Source organism: Plasmodium berghei (assembly GCF_900002375.2).
Source record: "Plasmodium berghei ANKA genome assembly, chromosome: 6".
NCBI classification, from domain to species: domain Eukaryota; phylum Apicomplexa; class Aconoidasida; order Haemosporida; family Plasmodiidae; genus Plasmodium; species Plasmodium berghei.
The window spans coordinates 54,854-74,912 of NC_036164.2; the positions used below are offsets into that span (position 1 = coordinate 54,854).

A 20,059-nucleotide genomic window follows, 5' to 3' on the forward strand; every position below is an offset into this window, starting at 1 on the left:
ATTAAGGGGTCTTGTAATGAGTTTAAAATACATTCCCTTATGTCATGTCTCAATATAGAAAAATACAAATGTGTTTCTCATGTTTTAATAAATAGATTAATACCCATGAGCCTGTAAATATATAAAAATTAATAAATCTATTATTAGCATATTTTTTAAATGTATATAAATAGTCATTTTTTAAAATATATTAAATACTTATATACCTGTTTCTAATACTATATACCATGTTTTATTAAAATTATAGTAATTTCAAATTAAGTTATGTTACATCTCTATGCAAATTATATAAATTTATATTGCTTTTAATGAATTTATATAAATTCATAATTCATTTTAATGAGTCCTATAACTTTATTTTTATTCCTACATTCCAATTTAGAAATGTTCTTTATTGGGTAATTTTATAATATATTTTGCATATCTTTTCCATTCCTTAAAACAAAAATTACCACTGAACCTGTATTTATAAGTTTAAATAAATCTTTAAATGTATATTGCTTTTAAAATAATACTTAATACACGTTAAATATTAACACATAAATAACTATTATGCAAATTTTAAAGTGTAATAGAAAACTATGTTTAATTATGTTGGTATATTCCCCTTTAAGAGGAGAGATATAAGATATATATTCTCTTTTAGTATATAAATTTAAATAAATATTCGTTAAATTTTCTACATAGTTCATTTTTATCTTATATATGCTATTGCTATAGTTATCAATGTATATGCAATCAAATAATTTATTAAAAATTCTATGTTTTATTAATTCTATGATAAAATAATCCTGTTTGTGATTAAAAAAATGATGATTCATTAAAAAATGATAATATAATACGCGTTAATATGGAACAATAAAATGGCATTTAACATGAATTGAGTCTTTAACCCTTTCACCATTGATTCATATTTTTAGAATATAAAGCTACAAATTCAAATTGGATATTTAACAAAATATATAAATTGATGCCTTTATAATGTGTTACTATGTGTCTTTTCGATAAAATTAATACTTAATTATGTGAAGCTTTCCCAAAAAAAATATTTAAATATTAGTTATTAGTAAAATATTTTATTAGTTTATATGTATAGGCATATAATGATAACACTATTATATTTATCATATTATTTATAATTATTAGAAAAAACTATAACATTAAATTTTATTAATATACTTATATCTTATTTTTTAACTATTTTAAAATATAACCTATTTATACCACAAAACTATAAAACTTAAAAATTAATAATGATTAATCTATTATTATACCTTATGATAAATAAATTATGGCGCACAAATCAACTTTTATTAGTACTAATTAATTATAATATAAATGTAAAGGAAATACAAAAAGAGAATAGTAACTATAATTAAAACTTAAAAAAATGTTAGATGCATAAAATGCCTTCTATAGATAACGTTGTATTGTCGAACGTCGATCGATATTTATGAATCTATATTTTATGAATATCTATTATATATTGGTAATATGTTTAATTAATCTTAAAAACACATATTAATATGAATATATTTTGTAGTGTAGGTAATTGTACCAAATGAATCTAATTATAATTTATACCTTCATATATAATAATATTATACTGTTCGGTTATAAAAATAAAATTTGAATCAACATAAATATGATACAAATCATAAGTTTTACTAAACAAAATGTTTCATTAAATAAAGAAATACATTATGATATGCATAATTCAATATAACTCTGGGTTAATAAATCTTATATAATAAATAATTATGATATATCATAGTATGGATTAATATATACAATGTAGAAATTTTATTTTAATCATATTAAATCGGAATGAACACTCAATTATATATATTATAACTTATGAAAAAAATGTAATGTGGCCCTTTTCATATTAATAGCAGTATCCCTTTTTTGGCGCATATTTAGACTTCATCTAGAGATTAAACATACTGGGGTGGCACATATATTTAATTAGTGTTCAAATTATAAAAAATAAATAAAGATATAATACTTAACCCAACCCGAATATGGGTCCTACAACATAAAAACTATATAAAAATTATGCAAAAATTACTTCCCAATAGACAGTTTCTTAAAATATATAAATCATTATTACTGTTCCTGAAATAGTCACTCTCTTCGAATCATATATTAATGATTCATTCTCTTCTTTATATTTTTTATTTTTTCTCTTAAATATTGTTTTTGAGCTCGTTTCCGAAATCTAAATAACGAATACTAATATAAAAACGATAAAAGTATGATTTTTTTGTTAACGTTTCCATATATATAATGAATATTATTTTTAAATTCCTTATTATTTACCTTATAAGAAATTCCTAAAAAAAACGCTATTGCACCAAATATCGATAAAACTGTAAATAATTTGTTTCCTATCGACGAACTTGATGATGGATCTTCCGAAATATGTCCAGAAAATTGTTCAGAACTTTGTGAAGAACTATGTGCAGGAATTTGTGCAGAACTATGTGCAGGATTATATGCAGAACTTTGTTCTGAAGTTTTTATTTCTTCTATCGTTGCAAGGGGTGGAAGATTTGTACAATTAGCGCCACTACATTTCTTTTTAAAATTATCATAATCATTTGATAGTGTAGACAATAATTTATTATATGAGCTGTTTCCAGTAATATTAGAATTTCCATTAAGTTCTTGATATTTTTTAACAAATTTTTTAGCACAATCTAAATAATTCTTATTTGTTGGGTTGGTTGCATCAAACTCAGTATACATATTACATAGTAATTTAAATGCATCATATAATTTAGATATAATACTCTTATCCATACTTAAAAAATAAAATTTTTTATCTATAAGATCCTTGTAACTAGTATACCCCTCAACACCGCCTATAGTATTAGTATACATATCATTATTTATATATGTTTTATAAAAGTATTGTAGATTGCTCTTATTTCCTGCTTGTTCCTTTAGATTTAACATATAACTTAACCATATGATAATGTAATCAACAATATTAATGTTATTATGATACTTAAACAAATCAAAACTCCCAAATAATTCTTTAAACAAATATAAACATCCAGCATTAATTTTTTCAAGATCACCAATACACCTATTACTAGTACAATACTTTTTGAAATGTTCATCACTAATAAATTGATAATTTTTGTTTTTGTCTAATTTATCGGGAAACCAACTCCTTACAAAAAGGAACCTTCTACACTAAAAAAACATTTAAAAACAATCATTATAAATGTGCATTATTGAAAATTTTATTAAAATAAAGTTTAATGATATTTATATGTAATACAATATCAAAAAATATAAAGGAAATTATTAGTATTAAAAAATTCATATACCACATGGTCATTCATTATAATGGGATTTTATTTTTGATTTGTAAATTGAATAGAATCATAATGTTTTATATACAGTCCCAAATATGTGATACAAATGCTTTAGCTCTATGCATAACAATTGCCTGTAATTAAATATATTATATGTTTTTCAATAATTAAATTAATATAGAATAATAAAACAATATTATTAATAAAAAAAAGTTACATTCCTTTTTATGATAATTAGCTAAATTACCTTAAATAGAGGGTTGCTTAATACATTTTAATTAAATATATATATAATGAATTTTATACAAAAAATGTTATTCTTACTAATATCTGGTATATATTTATTATAAAAATATATATACTTTTATAAATAATTTAATGTATATTTCCTTTTATTTATGTTTGAACATAGAAAAGGAATATATTAAATTTTTATATGCTTGTTTCTTATAATATATAATATAGTTTTTTCTAAAATTATAACATTTACAAAATAAGTTATATGCTCTACTTTTTATGCAAATTATATAAATTTAATGTTACTTTTAATTAATATATATAGATTCCAATTATATTTTAACATTTTCAATAACTTTATTTTTATTCCTACATATTCCAAATTAGAAATATATCTTATTATGTAATTTTATAATATATTTTGCACTTCTTTCCCACGGTTTAAAACGAGAATTAGCTCTGGAACCGTATTTATAAGCTTAAATAATGCTTTAAAATATATTGTTTTTTAAAGTATACTTAGTATATATTAAATATATAACAAATAAATAAGTATTGATACAAATTTTTAAGTATAATAGAAAACTATGTGTATTATGTTGGTATATTGCACTTTGAGAGGAGAGATAAGGGAAGTATGCTTTTTAAGACAAGCTTATACCCATATAAGATTTACTTATTCTACACAGTTTAATTATGTTTTATATTTTCTACCATTAAATCTTTCAATTCATGTATATATATTGAAATTAATCATTAAAAATAACTACAATTATTTTCTAAATATATAGTTTGCTTTTAAATTTTAATAAATAATATTATACTACATATTTTATAATAAACTATAGAATTATTAATATTATTTTTCTTGGTAGTGTTAATTCTATTATGATCGCATTAAAGGCTATAACATTCATTTTATCTAGTTGTCAGTCTTATTACAAGTTTAATAATATATATAATGAATTTATATCAATGTACTGTATCAAATAAACATAATATATTTAGTAACATGCTAATATATTATTATTGTTACCCATGATGCAACATTGTTTGCTACAAAAAACTAATTATTGCACTTAATAGAAATACTTTAAATAAATATATAATATTTCCTCGTTTCGTAGTTTTTAAATCAAGTATTTTAGAACATATATTATTTCGCAATGATAATATATTTGTGAATTTGTATATATATAACCTAATATAAATATTATTAGTTCAAATTAAATTAATTATTATTTGCCTTTGCGATCAAACTTATATTTAATTATATGAATGTTTCACAATAAAACAATATTTCAATATTAGTTATTGGTAAAGTATTTTATTAGATTGTATGTATAGGCATATAATAATAACGTTAATTTTATATATCAAGTTGTTTATAAGCATTTGAACAAAATATGATATGAAATGTTATTAATATACTTATATTTTATTTTTTAAATCTTTTAAAATATAATTTATTTACACCTCAAAATATAAAGTTCAAAAATTAATAGTGATTAATCTAATGTTATACCTTTATGGTGAATAAATTATAATATATAGAACTAATTCTATTATTGCTAATTAATTTTAATAAAAATGTAAAGGACATACAAAAAGAAAATAGTAACATAATTAAAACTTAAAAAATATTGTATATATAGTGCGATTTTTATTTTATTATTAAAAATGTTAAAACCATAACAATATTTTATAGACTGTTACATTGTCGAATATCGACTGATATTTTATGAATATCTATTATTACAATTCAATTAGGTAACATGATTTGAATAAAAATAAATATGATATAAATCATAAGTTTTACTAAATAAAATTTTCATCAAATAAAGAAGCATTATGCTATGCATAATTCAATATAGTCTCTGATAACAAGCTCTATATAATAGGCAATTATCATATAGAATAATATGAATTCATATATAGTCAATATCTATATTAATATATAAATATAGATATTTTATTTTAATCATATTAAATCGGCATGAACACTCAATTGTATATATTATGCTTTATGGAAAATATGCTATATAACCCCTTTTACATTAATGATTATATCCACTTTTGGGTTGCATATTTGGAATTCAGCTCGAGATTAAGCATACGGATATAGTATATGTATTTAATTAGTGTTCAAATTATAAATAATTAAATACAATATAACATTTAACCCTAACCCACAACATAAAAACTATATAAAATTATGTAAAAGTTACTTATTTCCCAATAGATAGTTTCTTAAAGTATATAAATAATTATTACTATTCCTGAAATAGTCATTCTCTTCGAATCATATATTAATGATTCATTCTCTTCTTTATGTTTTTTATTTTTTCTCTTAAATATTGTTTTTGAGCTCGTTTCCGAAATCCAAATAACGAATACTAATATAAAAACGGTAAAAGTATGATTTGTTTATTAACGTCTGCATATATATAATGAAAAAAATTTTTTAACTCCTTATTATTTACCTTATATGAGATTCCTAAAAAAAATGCTATTGCACCAAATATCGATAAAAATGGAATTAATTTGCTTTTTATCGACGAACTTGATGATGTATATTCAGATATTTGTGCAGAGGTTTGTTCAGAATTTTGCACAGGACTTTTTACAGAATTTTGTACAGAAATCTTTGTCGTTTTTATCTCTGGAAGAGATGGAATATCGCTACATTTATTTTTTAAATTATTATAATCAGTTGATAAAACAGAAAATATTTTACTACGTGCGGTATCTTCAATATTATTGCCACCTTTGAGCTCTGTATATTTTTTAACAAAACTAGTAGCATTATTTGACAGGGTGGTGCCATTTGTATTTGTTGCAACATTACCATACATACTACATATTAATTTGGATGCATCATAAAATTTAGACAGATCTTCAATATTAATATTAAACAAATCTTTTTGTTTCTCTATGAATTCATTAAAATTTGTATATCTACCAGAATCACTTATAAATTTACTATATTTATCATTATTTTTTATATGTTCATTATAAAAATCGTTTAATGAGGTGGTTGTGTAATATGATTTTTGCTTTAATTTGTAACTAAACCATGAAATCATATGTAGAAAAAATGCATTAGTATTATCTTCATTATAATTTTTACTTATGATTGCAGAATACCATTGTTCAAGTAACCATAAAAATCCAATCGAAAACTTTTCGAGATCAGTATTGCAGTCACCATTAGGGCAGTACTTTTTGAAATCCGAATCATCATCGAAATTGCGTTTTGCGGTTTCGGTTAATTCATCGGGTAAATGCATCCTCAAAAGATCAAATTTTTGACACTAAGAAACCATTTAAAAAAAAATGGTAAAAATATGTATTAAGAAAATGATATTAAAATAAAAATTAATGAAGATTATAGGAAATATAATATAAAAAAGTGTATATACTAGATCATCATTCATTATGATGGAATATAATTTATAATCTCTAGGTTAAGGGGATATTATATATATATACTAAAATAGGTAATACAATTATTTAACCCTATATACAGCAATTATCTGTAGATAAAAATATTTTTATTATTATTAATTTCAATTTAAAATTAATATATAATAATAATATAATATTATTACTAAAAGAATATTGTATTTTTGTTATGATAGTTAGATAAATTACCTTGTCTTAGGGTGTTTAATACATGTTTTATCATATGTATATATAATACAATTTTTAATAAAATGTTATCCATAATAACACTCATATGAGCATTATTATAAAGATTAAAGTAACATTGTAATGAATTAGAATATATCTTCTTATACATATGCTTTAATATAGAACATAAACAATATCCTGAAACTTAAATGCTGCAAACATATAAAAAATAAAAAATTATATTATTACTATAATCCTTAAAAGTATATAAATAGTAATTTTTTAAATTATATTAAATATTTATATAGTTATTTCTAATACTATATACCAATATTTTATTAAAACTGTAACATTTATAAATTAAGTTGAATGTTCCATTTTCTATGCAAATTACATAATCCTAATATTATTTTTATTTAATATATATGCACTCCAATTATATTTTAGCATTTTCAATAACTTTATTTTTATTCCTATATAATTCAATTTAGAAATATACATTATTGAGTAATTTTATAATATATTTTGCACATCTTTCCCACGGTTTAAAACGGCAATTAGCACTGAACCGCATTTATTATACCATTTATAAGCTTAAATAAGTCTTTAAATGCATTTTTTTTAATAATACTTAGTAAATATTAAATATATAACATATAAATAAGTATTTATGCAAATTTTAAAGTATAATAGAAAACTATGCATAATTAAATTGTTATATTTACATTTTAGATAGGAGAGATAAGGGAAGTATGCTTTTTTAAGACAAAATATAGCCATATAAGATTTAATTATTCTACATAGTTTAATTGTGTTTTATATTTTCTACCATTAAAACTTTCAATTCATGTATATATTAAAAATAACTTATAATTATTACTTTTCTAAATATATAATTTGCTTTTAAATTTTAATAAATAATATTGTACTACATGTTTTATAATAAACTATATTTTTAAGTAAACTATAGAATTATTATTATTATTATTTTGCTTGGTAATGTTAGTTTTAATACTAGCACATTAAAGGCATACTTCGTTGAAGGTTATAATATTTCATTTGATTTTTTGTGCATACAATTTTATTCTTATTACAAGTTTAATAATATATATAATTAATATATATCAACGTATTCGAATCAAATATACATAATATACTTGTTCGTATTTAATACATTTATATATTTTTATTACTATTATGATACTGATGGTATATCACTATATACTACAATGAGATAATTAATTCATTCAAGAGAAATACTTAATCCAATTAGTATTTTTCCTTGTTTCATTGTTTTAAAGTATAACATTTTAGAACATATCATTTCGTAATAACAATATATTTAAATTATAAATTTAGAGTTTTTATATATATAATAACCTAATAAAAATATTATTAGTTCAAATTAAATTAATTATTACATACTTTTTATATATACTTTGCATTAATATATAATTCTATATGCTTCCCAAATTTAACATATTTCAGTTTTAGTCATTGATACAGTATTATATATATTAGAACAACGACGTTAATTTTACATACCAGGTTGTTTATAAATATTATAGCAAAATATAACATTAAATTTTATTAATATATTTATATTTTATTTTTTAACTATTTTAAATATATATTTCCAATTATATATACCTCAAAAATATAATGTTTAAAAACTAATAGTGATTAATATATTATTATACCTTTATAGTAAATAAATTAATATATAGAGAACTATTTATATCAATATAAATTATAATTTTAACATAAATGTAAATTATTGAAATTAAAAAAGTGAGTATTATATATATTTATAATTTATGAATTTATTATACACATATATATAGTGTATTTTTTATGTATTACTAAAAATATTAGATGTATAAAACATCTTTTATAGATAATGTTGTATTGTCGATTCTCGATCGGTATTCCATGCATCTATATTTTATGAATATCTATTATTACAGTTCAGTTGGATAACACGATTTAAATCAAAATAAATATGATATAAATCATAATTTTTATTAAATAAAACTTTCATCAAATAAAGAACATATTATGATATCCATAATTCAATATATCTATGGGTTGTCAATGTTTATATAACAGGTAATTATGATATAGAATAATATGAATTCATATATAGTCAATATCTATATTAATATATGCAATATATATATTTTATTTTAATCATATTAAATCGGAATGAACACTCAATTGTATATGTTATACTTTATGGAAAATATGCTATATAACCCCTTTTACATTAATGATTATATCCACTTTTGGGTTGCATATTTGGTCTTTGTACTTCTCTAAATTAAACATAGGGTATAGTACATATATTAAATTAGTGTTCAAATTATAAAAAAATAAATAAAGATATAATACTTAGCTCTAACATGGATATAGGTTCCACAACATAAAAACTATATAAAAATTATGCAAAAATTATGACCAAAATTGCGTTATTTCCAAATATAAAAATATATTAAAGTATATTGATCGTTATTCTTAGGGTCATATATTAATTATCCAGTTTCTTCTTTATTTTTTAGCTTTTCTCTTAAATGTTGTTTTCGAAATCGTTTTCGAGACTTAAATAATGAATACTAATATAAAAATTTAAAAAAATATATAATTTATTTATATTCATAAATTACTTGAATATATTTTAATTGACTTATTATTTACCTTATAAGAAATTCCTAAAAAAAATGCTATTGTACCAAATATCGATAAAAATGGAATTAATTTATTTCCTATCGACGAACTTAATGATGTAACTTCAGAAATCTGTTCTAATATTTGTATAGTTTGTTCAGGATTTTGCTTAGAACTTTGTGCAGTATTTTTTGATGTTTTTATCTCTTGGAGGAGTGGAAAATCTTTACAATTAACACCTTTGCTAGTAAAATAAATTTTAAAATTATCATAATCATTTGATAATGTAGACATATTTTTCTATATGGACTTCCTTCAGTATTATTAGAATCTCCATTAAGATCTTTATATTTTTCAACAAATTCATTAGCTTTTTCCGAACAGTTTGTGGAATTTGACTTGTTATTATCAAATCCAGTATACATTTCACATAATAATTTAAATGCATCATAAAATTTAAATATATCATTAATATCCATATTTATCATATTTGTTTTATCTATAAGTTCCTTATAATTATTATATTCCTTAATATAAGTTATAGAATTTTTATACTTATCAGTACCATCTATATATGTTTTATAAAAATATTGTAGATTGCTCTTATCTCCTACTTGCTCCTTTAGGTTTAACATATAACCTAACCATATCATAATGTAATCAATAATATTCATATAATTGTTTGCATATTTTGAAAACAAATCAGAACTCCCAAAGAATGTATATAACAAATATAAACACCCAGCATTAATTTTTTCGAGATCAGTATCACATTTATTACTATCACAATACTGTTTGAAATGTGTATCATCATTAAATTTATAATTTTTAATATTCGAATCATATTCCAAATTCGTCCTTACTAAAAGGAAATTCCTACACTAAATAAACATTAAAAATAATTATTATAAATATGCATTATTGAAAATTTTATTAAAAAAAGTTTAATGATATATATAATACAATATCAAAACATGTAAAATAAATTATTATTATTAAAAAACGCATATACTATTTCGTCATCCATTATAATGGGATTTTATTTTTGATCTGTAAATTGAGTAGAATCATGCTGTTTTATATACACTGTTCCCAATATGTGACACAAATACTTTAACCCTATATATAACAACTGTTTGTAGTTAAATATATAATTTTTTCAATAATGAAATTAATATAGAATAATAAAATAATATTATTACTAAAAAACGTTATATTCCTCTCTATGATAATTAGCTAAATTACCTTAAATAGAGGGGTTTTTAATAAAATTTTGATTAAATATAGATTTGATGCATTTTATACAAAAAATACTATTATTAATAAAATATGGTATAACTTTATTATAAAAATTAATATACTTTTATAATAAATTTAAAATATACCTTCTTATACATATGTTTTAATATAGAAAATAAACGTAATATCTTATTTTTTAATGATTGCTCTTCTAAAATTTAAATACTGTATAAATTTAAAAAATAAAAAATACTATTATTACTATAATCCTTAAAGGTATATAAATAATAGTTTTTTAAATATATTAAATATTTATATAGTTTTTTCTAATAGTATATACCAATATTTTATTAAAACTATAGCATTTACAAAATAAGCTTCAATGTTACCTTTTTTAATTGCATATACATAATTTTAATATTATTTTTATTTAATATATATTCATTCCAATTATATTTAACATTTTCAATAACTTTATTTTTATTCATACGTACCCCAATCTAAAAATATACCTTATTGGGTGACTTTATAATATATTTTGCACATTTTTCCACGGTTTAAAACGTCAATTAGCACTGAAACCGTATTTATAAGCTTAAATAGGTCTTTGAATGTATATTGTTTTTAAAATCATACTTAGTAAACATTAATACATAAATAAGTATTGATGCAAATTTTAAAGTATAATAGAAAACACTCTTTAATTAGGTTGTTATATTGCCCTTCAAGAGGAGAGAGATAAGATATATTTCCTCTTTTAATATATAAATTTAGATAAATATTCGTTAAATGTTCTACATTGATCATTTTATCTTATATATTTTATTGTTATAGTTATCAATGTATATATATTCAAATAATTTATTAAAAATTTTATATTTTATTAATTATATGGTAACATAATGATAATATAATACGCGTTAATATGGAATAATAAAATGGCATTTAACATTAATTGTGTCTTTATCACTTTCTTCATTTATCCAGTTTTTTATAATATAAAACCACATATCCCAAAATGGATCTTAACAAATATATAAAAATGATACCTTTATAATGTATTGTTATGTGTCTTTTCGATAAAATTAATATTTAATTATATGAAGTTTCCACAATAAAATAATATTTCAATATTAATTATTGGTAGAGTATTTTACTATTTATATGTATAGGCATATAATAATGTTATTCTATTTATCATATTATTTATAATTATTAAAATAAATATGATATGAAATTTTATTAATATGCATATATTTTAAATATTTTAAAATATAATTTATTTATACCTCAAAACTATCAAATTTATAAATTAATAGTGATTAATATATTATTATACCTTATTATAAATAAATTATGGCGCATAAATCAACTTTTATTAGTACTAATTAATTGTAATACAAATTTAAAGGAAATAAAAAAGATAATAGTAACTACAATTACAACTTCAAAAAATGATAGAAGCATAATAATATTTTATAGACTATGTTACATTGTCGAATATCGACTGATATTTTATGAATCTATATTATTACAGTTCAGTTGAATAATACGATTTAAATCAAAATAAATATGATATAAATCATATGTTTTATTAAATAAAATTTTCATCAAATAAAGAAACATATTATGATATCCATAATTCAATATAGCTATCGGCTATCAAGGCTTATATAATAGGCAATTATCATATAGAATAATATGAGTTCATATATAGTCAATATCTATATTAATATATAAATATAGATATTTTATTTTAATCATATTAAATCGGCATGAACACTCAATTGTATATATTATGCTTTATGGAAAATATGCTATATAACCCCTTTTACATTAATGATTATATCCACTTTTGGGTTGCATATTTGGAATTCAGCTCGAGATTAAGCATACGGTTATAGTATATATATTTAATTAGTGTTCAAATTATAAATAATTAAATACAATATAGCATTTAACCCTAACCCGAATATGGGTTCTACAACATAAAAACTATATAAAAATTATGCAAAATTATAGTCAAAAATTATTTCCCAATAGATAGTTTCTTAAAGTATATAAATAATTATTACTATTCCTGAAATAGTCATTCTCTTCGAATCATATATTAATGATTCATTCTCTTCTTTATGTTTTTTATTTTTTCTCTTAAATATTGTTTTTGAGCTCGTTTCCGAAATCCAAATAACGAATACTAATATAAAATGTTAAGAAACGTATGATTTGTTTATTAATGTTTGCATATATATAATGAAAATAATTTTTTAATTCCTTATTATTTACCTTATAAGAAATTCCCAATAAAAATGCTATTGCGCCAAATACCGATAAAACTGTAAATAATTTGTTTCCTATTGACGAATTTGATGATGTAACTTCAGAAGCTTGTGCAGAAATTAGTTCAGAACTTTGTCCATTTTGTTCAGAAATTTGTCCAGAACTATGTGCAGAACCTTGTGCAGAAGGCTGTTCAGAAAATTGTTTAATACTTTCTACAGAATTTGGTGCTTTTTCTATCGTTGGGAAGGATGAAGAATTGAAACATTTAGAATCACTACATTTCTTTTTAAAATTATCATAATCATTTGATAGTGTAGACAACAATTTATAATATGGACTATTTTCAGTAATTCTAGGATCTTTGTTAAGTTCATCATATTTTTCAACAAACCTTTTGGCATTTTCCAAATATTTATTGCAATTTGGAACATTTTCATCAAATTCAATATGCATCATACATAATTTAATAAATACATCATATAATTTAGATATAATACTCATATCCATACTTATCAAATTTTTTTTTTGATCTATAAGATCCTTATAACTATTATAATAAGCATCAACACCAGTTATAGAATTTGTATACTTTTCATGATTCTTTATATATATATCATAAAAATATTGTAGATTGGTCTTATTTCCTACTTGTTTCTTTAGGCTTAACATATAACTTAGCCATATGATAATGTATTCAACAATATCGATGTTACTTTTTGCAACAGACTTAAACAAATCGGAATTCATAAAGAATGCATCAAGCAAATATAAACATCCAGCACTAATTTTTTCGAGATCATTATCACATTTGTTACTAGTACAATAATTATTCAAAATTGTTTTATTAATAATAATTTGATAGCCTCTTTTTTCGTCAAAATTTTTGGAAAACGAGTTATTTATAGAAAGGAGTATTCCACACTAAGAAAGCATTTAAAAACAATTAATAAAAACGCGAATTATTAAAATAAAGTTTAATGATATATATAATACAATATCAAAAAATGTAAAGGAAATTATTATTATTATTATTAAAAAATGCATGTACCACTTTCTTATCCATTGTGATAAAATTTCATTTTAGATTTGTAATTGAGAGAATTACACTTTTTTATATACGATGCACCAAATATGTGACACAAATACTTTAACCCTATATATAACAGCTGTATGTAGTTAAATATATTATAAGTTTTTCAATAATTAAATTAATATAATATAATAATAATACAGTAGTATTACTAAAATCATATTATACTTATTTTATGACAATTAGCTAAATTACCTTAAATAGAGGATTTCTTAATATAGTTTTGATTAAATATATATATAATGAATTTTATACAAAAAATGCTATTCTTACTAAAATATGGTATAACTTTGTTATAAAAATGGATATACTTTTATAATGAATTTAATGTATATTTCCTTGTATTTATGTTTGAACATAGAAAAGGAATATATTTATATCTTATGTTTTAATGATTTCTCTTCTAAAACTTAAATACTGTACAAATCTAAAAAATAAAAAGTTCTATTATTATTATAATCCTTAAAAGTATATAAATATATTTTTTCTAATATATTTTAAATATTTATATACCTTTTTCTTATAATATAAACTTTTCTAAAATTATAAAATTTATAAAATAAGCTGCATTGTTCCCTTTATTAATTGCATATAAATAATTTTAATATTATTTTTATTTAATATATATGCACTCCAATTATATTTTAACATTTTCAATAACATTATTTTTATTCCTATATAATTCAATTTAGAAATATACCTTATTGAGTGATTTTATAATATATTTTGCACATATTTTCCTCGGTTTAAAACGATGATTATCACTGAAACCGTGTTTATTATGTTATTTATAAGCTTAAATAAGCCTTTGGATGCATATTGTTTTTAAAATCATACTTAGTAAATATTAATACATAAATAAGTATTGATGCAAATTATAAAGTATTATAGAAAACTATGCGTATTAGGTTGGTATATTGCACTTTGAGAGGAGAGATAAGGGAAGTATGCTTTTTTAAGACAATGATGCAGCCATATAAGATTTACTTATTATACATAGTTTAATTATATTTTATATTTTCTACTATTCAAACTTTCAATTAATCTATACATTAAAAATAACTTAGAATTATTACTTTCCTAAATATATAGTTTGCTTTTATATTTTATAATAAACTATATTTAGTTCTATGATGAAAAACTATAGAATTATTAATATTATTTTGCTTGGTAGCGTTAATTCTAATATCACCGCATTAAAAGTATAGTTAACTAAAAATTGTAATAGTTCATGCGATCTTTGATACTTACATTATATCTTATCACATGCTTAAGAATATGTATAATGTATTCACATCCATATAAGTATATCAAATAAACATAACATACTTGTTCGTATTTAATAATATATTAATCTAGTATTATTATTGTTGTTGTTACTAATGGTATATCACTGTATACTGTAATTAGATAATTAATACACTCAAGAGGAATACTTTAAACCAATTAGTAATTTCCTTTGTTTCATTGTTTTAAAGTATAACATTTTATAATATATATATCATATTATAATAACAATATATTTAAATTATAGATTTAGAGTTTATATATATATGACCTAATGTAAATATTATTTGTTCAAAGAAATTAATTATATATATTTTTTCTATATCATTTATATTAATATATACTTATATTAAGTTTTCACAATAAAACAATATTTCAATATTAGTTATTGGTATTTTATTAGATTATATGTATAGGCATATAATAATAACGCATTATATATATCATATTATTTATAATTATTATAACTATAACATTAAATTTTATTAATATACTTATATTTTAACTATTTTAAAATATAATTTATTTATGCCTAAAAACTATAAAGTTTAAAAATGAATAGTGATTAATCTAATATTATACCTTTATAGTAAATAAATTTATGTGTATAAAACTATTTCTATCAATATAAATTAGAACAATGACATAAATGCAAAGTATTGGAATGAAAAAAGTGAATATTATATATATTTATAATTTATAAATTTATTATATATATATCTATAGTGTATTTTTATTGATTACATAAAATGTTAGAAGCATAATAATATTATAGACACTGTTATATTGTCGATTTCGATCGGTATTTATGAATCTATATTTGATGATTATCTATTATATATCAGTAGTGTGTTTAATTAACATTAAAAATATAATCATTAACCTGAAGACATGCTATATTGTAGATAATTGTTTCAAATGAATCTAATTATATGCTATAGCTTCATATATAAGATTACTATATAGTTTGGTTGGAAAGTTATAACTAAGTCAAAATAATAACGACACAAATAATAAGTTTTACTAAATAAAATGTTTCATCAAATAAAAAAATATATTGGGTTATTCATGACTCAATATAGCTCTGGGTTAACAACTCTTATATAATAGATAATAAGGGTTCTTATGTATAGTTAGCCAAAAATTACCAATAAAATATAAAATGCGAATTGATAATATTGCCACATTTAATATATATGAGCAAATATATGGGTGTATTATAACTTGTAAAAAAATGCTATGCGCCCCCTTTCATATTAATGGTTATGCCCCCTTTTTTAGTTGCATATTTAGACATCATCTCGAGATTAAACATACGGAAATGGTACATATATTTAATCAGCATTTACAGACCAAGAAATGTTATCAAATTATAAAAAATTAAATACAAGATAATACTTAACCATAACCCGATTATGAGTTCCATATAACAAAACTACAACTCGTGGTACAAGCTTCTACCACTATATATAATAATAAATATATGTTTAAAAATATCATATAAAGTTTATAATATATAATTTAATTCATCATTTAATTGAGTCTATTAGTTAGGGAGATTCCTACAAAAATATCTAACTCCTATTTTGACAATAAAAATTTAAGTTAATACTTCATAATATGATACAATACGAAAACCTTGTTGAAAAAAATGGTTTCCCAAAACATTAACTTTTTTATTTATTTACATTACTATCTCATAACATGTGTTCTCTTTTTTTCGTTGCATGAATATAAAGCATTTTCAAAAAAAAACAATGGTGCAATTTATTAATTTTATTGAGCTTCCTTAGGAGAATTCATATTAAAACTTTTTAACAAGTGAAATAAATTTAAATAATGGAAAATTATCATGCACGCATATTTCCATAAAAAAGTTTATATCATATTTTAAAAATTGTTTTACATTAACAATACTACTTATTAATAATATCAACTATTTTTTAACTTAACTTAATGTATTTTTATTAAAACTATTTTGTTTTTTATATTCTTTAGTTAACGATCGATATTTTTTGTTGTACTCTATCTTTTATTTATGAATGTTCTCCTTTATGTCTTTATTTTTGTGAATCAACTTCTTCTCTTATAGTGGAACTAAAACTTCCAACTATCATATATTTATTTTTAAAATATCATCGTCGTTTGTTTCTAGGTTTCTATCTCTACGCTTCCTAAACATTGTATTTTGCATTTGGGCTTTCACTATTGCATTAATATTTTCTAATAGAAGCAGGTTTAAATGGGATAGAATAAAATAACCTACAAAATATTTTTCATTTTTAACCTTTATTTTATGAATTAACAAAAACTTTAATAATTGACGGTGATTATATCTATCTCCTCAATTTAGAAAGTACAATTAAACATTATTTGAATATGAAAATAATAAATGCATTATATGTATGCACGCTTGTTTTTTAACAATCTTAAGTATTATTTTAGTTATAAGGGCACGTTTCAAAATTAAGTTAATCATTTATATTTATTTTTCTATAGATAGAAAAAAAGAAGTAATGCACTAATAATACGAAAACAATCAAAAATATTTAATATTTACTGTGCGTAAATGGATATAAGAAATGCTATAGATTTTAAATCGGGATAACTTAAAACTAATAAAAAAAATGATTTTATCTTTGTTGTTGTCTTTCGAATGTGTTTTTATAATTTTATTTAACAATTTTTGATAAACAAAAAAAAACAAAATATAAAAATATAATAAATCATAAAACACGATAAAACCATAAAATATAAATAATTTTATAGAGTATTCATATGGAAATGTATGTAAATTTGTTAATATTTCCAATGTTTCCAGTTTGAATTGAAAATATACGCGAACTTTGGAGAGAAAAAAATAAATATAAATGTAATAATATGCACACCTATCAAGTAGTAGTTTATTCGCTAATTACACATGCCTCAAAATTATGTTTATTTATTTACTTATTATTACTACTATTTTATTATTGTATACTACAGTGATATAATTAATGAATACAATAGAATACTTTAAACCAATCTATAACATTCCATTTATAATTTTTTTAAAATAATGTATTTATAATAATATATATATTCTAACAAAAACGATATATTTAAAACATATATTTACGAATTCTTATATCTATAATGTCATAAAATATAGTTAAAAACAAATTAATTGCTATACAAAGTTTCTATAAAGTCTGCATTCACATATAAATGTATTAAGTTACCCGAATCAAATAATATTCAGTATTTAATCATCAATATAAAATTAAAAAATATATAGAGAAAAATAATTTTAATTTTATATGCTCACTTTTATTCATTATTACAAGCAAAATATATTATGAAAAATTATAAATATTCTTATTATACCCATTTTAAAATATATTAATTTTATATAAATTTACACTACCCAAACTATATATGTGGGGCTATTAAAATAAAAAAATAATTTTAACAATATAGTATTATACCTTTGTGAAAAATAAATTAAACCATATAAACCATTTCTACTTTATTATTCGAAAATTAACAAAAAATTTAAATAATTAAATTAAAAAAAATGTATTAATATAATTAAAATTTCCATTATTTATTATTCATATATTTATAATGCATTTTTATTATTAAGATATATAATTAGGTGTAGGCAAAAATATAATAATTAGCAATTTGGGGATAATTTATAAAAGCTGTTATATATGATCAACCAAAACTTACCATTAAAATATAATTACAAATATTATACATTAATAATGTTTAATTTATGAGTTCATCAAATTTAATATTAAACTTTATGATATATTTTATATTTACAGTGTTATTTTTGTATTAATGGTTATACATATTTTCTGTGTTCAAAATTTAGTCTTTATCTAGAGATTAAAAATTCAGGTTGTAAGATATTTTTTTTATATTTTTTACTTATATATTTAAACAATTTATTATTTATATATATTGTTTAATAAATATGAGATCAATAAATATTAACAAACTTTACAAATTTTATTAAAACGAAATTCTACACAAAACCTGGGCAGCATCTTAATCTGTGTTTTATATACATGACATTAATTATTTATTCTAAAACCGAAACATGGCGAGTTTTTATTTGAATTATATAGTAGTTTTTAATTAAAATCACTATTGAATTTCTGCATGCAAAAAATGAAATAAAAAGGTCTTTATTCCGAATTACTATTCCCCTTTATTTGCATATCATCTAACTTTTTTTAATTCATGTAAATGTTTTTGGCTTTTAAATTTTTGTCAGCACACATTTATCTTAAAAAAAGTTATAATG

At 20.2% G+C, this 20,059-nt stretch overlaps 3 protein-coding genes and 1 pseudogene across 3 annotated transcripts, besides 1 other annotated feature; all 4 read right to left on the minus strand.

Annotated features, from left to right (window-relative positions):
- Positions 1-2,148: 2,148 nt before the first annotated feature.
- On the minus strand, positions 2,149-3,356 carry PBANKA_0600100 (BIR protein; the record flags this gene model as incomplete). The annotated part of the gene is made up of 3 exons (XM_034568520.1): positions 2,149-2,235; positions 2,323-3,204; positions 3,342-3,356. 3 exons carry the CDS (start codon positions 3,354-3,356, stop codon positions 2,149-2,151), a joined length of 984 nt encoding a protein of 327 aa, XP_034420501.1.
- Positions 3,357-5,875: 2,519 nt separating this feature from the next.
- Positions 5,876-7,003, minus strand: PBANKA_0600200 (BIR protein; the record flags this gene model as incomplete). Its single annotated transcript, XM_034568521.1, has 3 exons — positions 5,876-5,962; positions 6,050-6,880; positions 6,989-7,003. The coding sequence occupies 3 exons, from the start codon at positions 7,001-7,003 to the stop codon at positions 5,876-5,878; spliced, it is 933 nt and encodes a 310-aa protein (XP_034420502.1).
- Positions 7,004-9,730: 2,727 nt separating this feature from the next.
- Positions 9,731-10,890, minus strand: PBANKA_0600251 (annotated as a pseudogene).
- Positions 9,731-10,890: a sequence feature (BIR protein, pseudogene;~PIR protein, pseudogene).
- Positions 10,891-13,212: 2,322 nt separating this feature from the next.
- Positions 13,213-14,448, minus strand: PBANKA_0600300 (BIR protein; the record flags this gene model as incomplete). Its single annotated transcript, XM_034568522.1, has 3 exons — positions 13,213-13,299; positions 13,389-14,306; positions 14,434-14,448. The coding sequence occupies 3 exons, from the start codon at positions 14,446-14,448 to the stop codon at positions 13,213-13,215; spliced, it is 1,020 nt and encodes a 339-aa protein (XP_034420503.1).
- Between the last annotated feature and the right edge of the window lie 5,611 nt (positions 14,449-20,059).